The following is a 415-nucleotide window of genomic DNA, read 5'->3' on the forward strand; positions in this document are numbered from 1 at the left end:
GAATGCCGCCCTCACGCAGCAATACCATTTCAACTGTAGATTTGAATATCTTTCGGAAAGGTCAGTATTCCGTGTTTTATCCTGCTCTCCCAGAACTGTTGTGTTAAATGATGTAATCTTGTGATGAATGATGTGATGTGATATGACACGAATGGGATGAAGGGTATGAGGGCCATCTCTAGCCTTTCAAAACAAGTGTGTAGACTTTCACAAAGCAGTTGGTGGTCACAGTGCTTAAAATACGTAAGAGGTAAAAGAGAAGATTGTTAAAGGAAACAATCTGAACAGAGAAGGATAGAATGTTGATAAGGCACATACTGCACTATGATATGCAGTCTTAGCTAAAAATATTTGAAGACTTAGACATACAGTGTTACTTGTGAGCAGTGAAGAATTTTTTTTTTTTTTTTTTTTT

The 415-nt window shown here is 36.9% G+C and overlaps 1 protein-coding gene across 1 annotated transcript in view; it reads left to right on the forward strand.

Annotated features, from left to right (window-relative positions):
* The window catches only part of GAB1 (GRB2-associated binding protein 1), a 63437-nt gene that overhangs the window by 39806 nt on the left and 23216 nt on the right, over nt 1-415 (forward strand). Inside the window, exon 8 of the mRNA XM_010132025.1 lies at nt 1-60. Coding sequence (XP_010130327.1) covers nt 1-60 — 60 coding nt within the window. The remainder of the gene's footprint in view (nt 61-415) is intronic.

This window comes from Buceros rhinoceros, unplaced genomic scaffold (genome assembly GCF_000710305.1).
Source record: "Buceros rhinoceros silvestris isolate BGI_N320 unplaced genomic scaffold, ASM71030v1 scaffold13642, whole genome shotgun sequence".
Taxonomy (NCBI): domain Eukaryota; kingdom Metazoa; phylum Chordata; class Aves; order Bucerotiformes; family Bucerotidae; genus Buceros; species Buceros rhinoceros.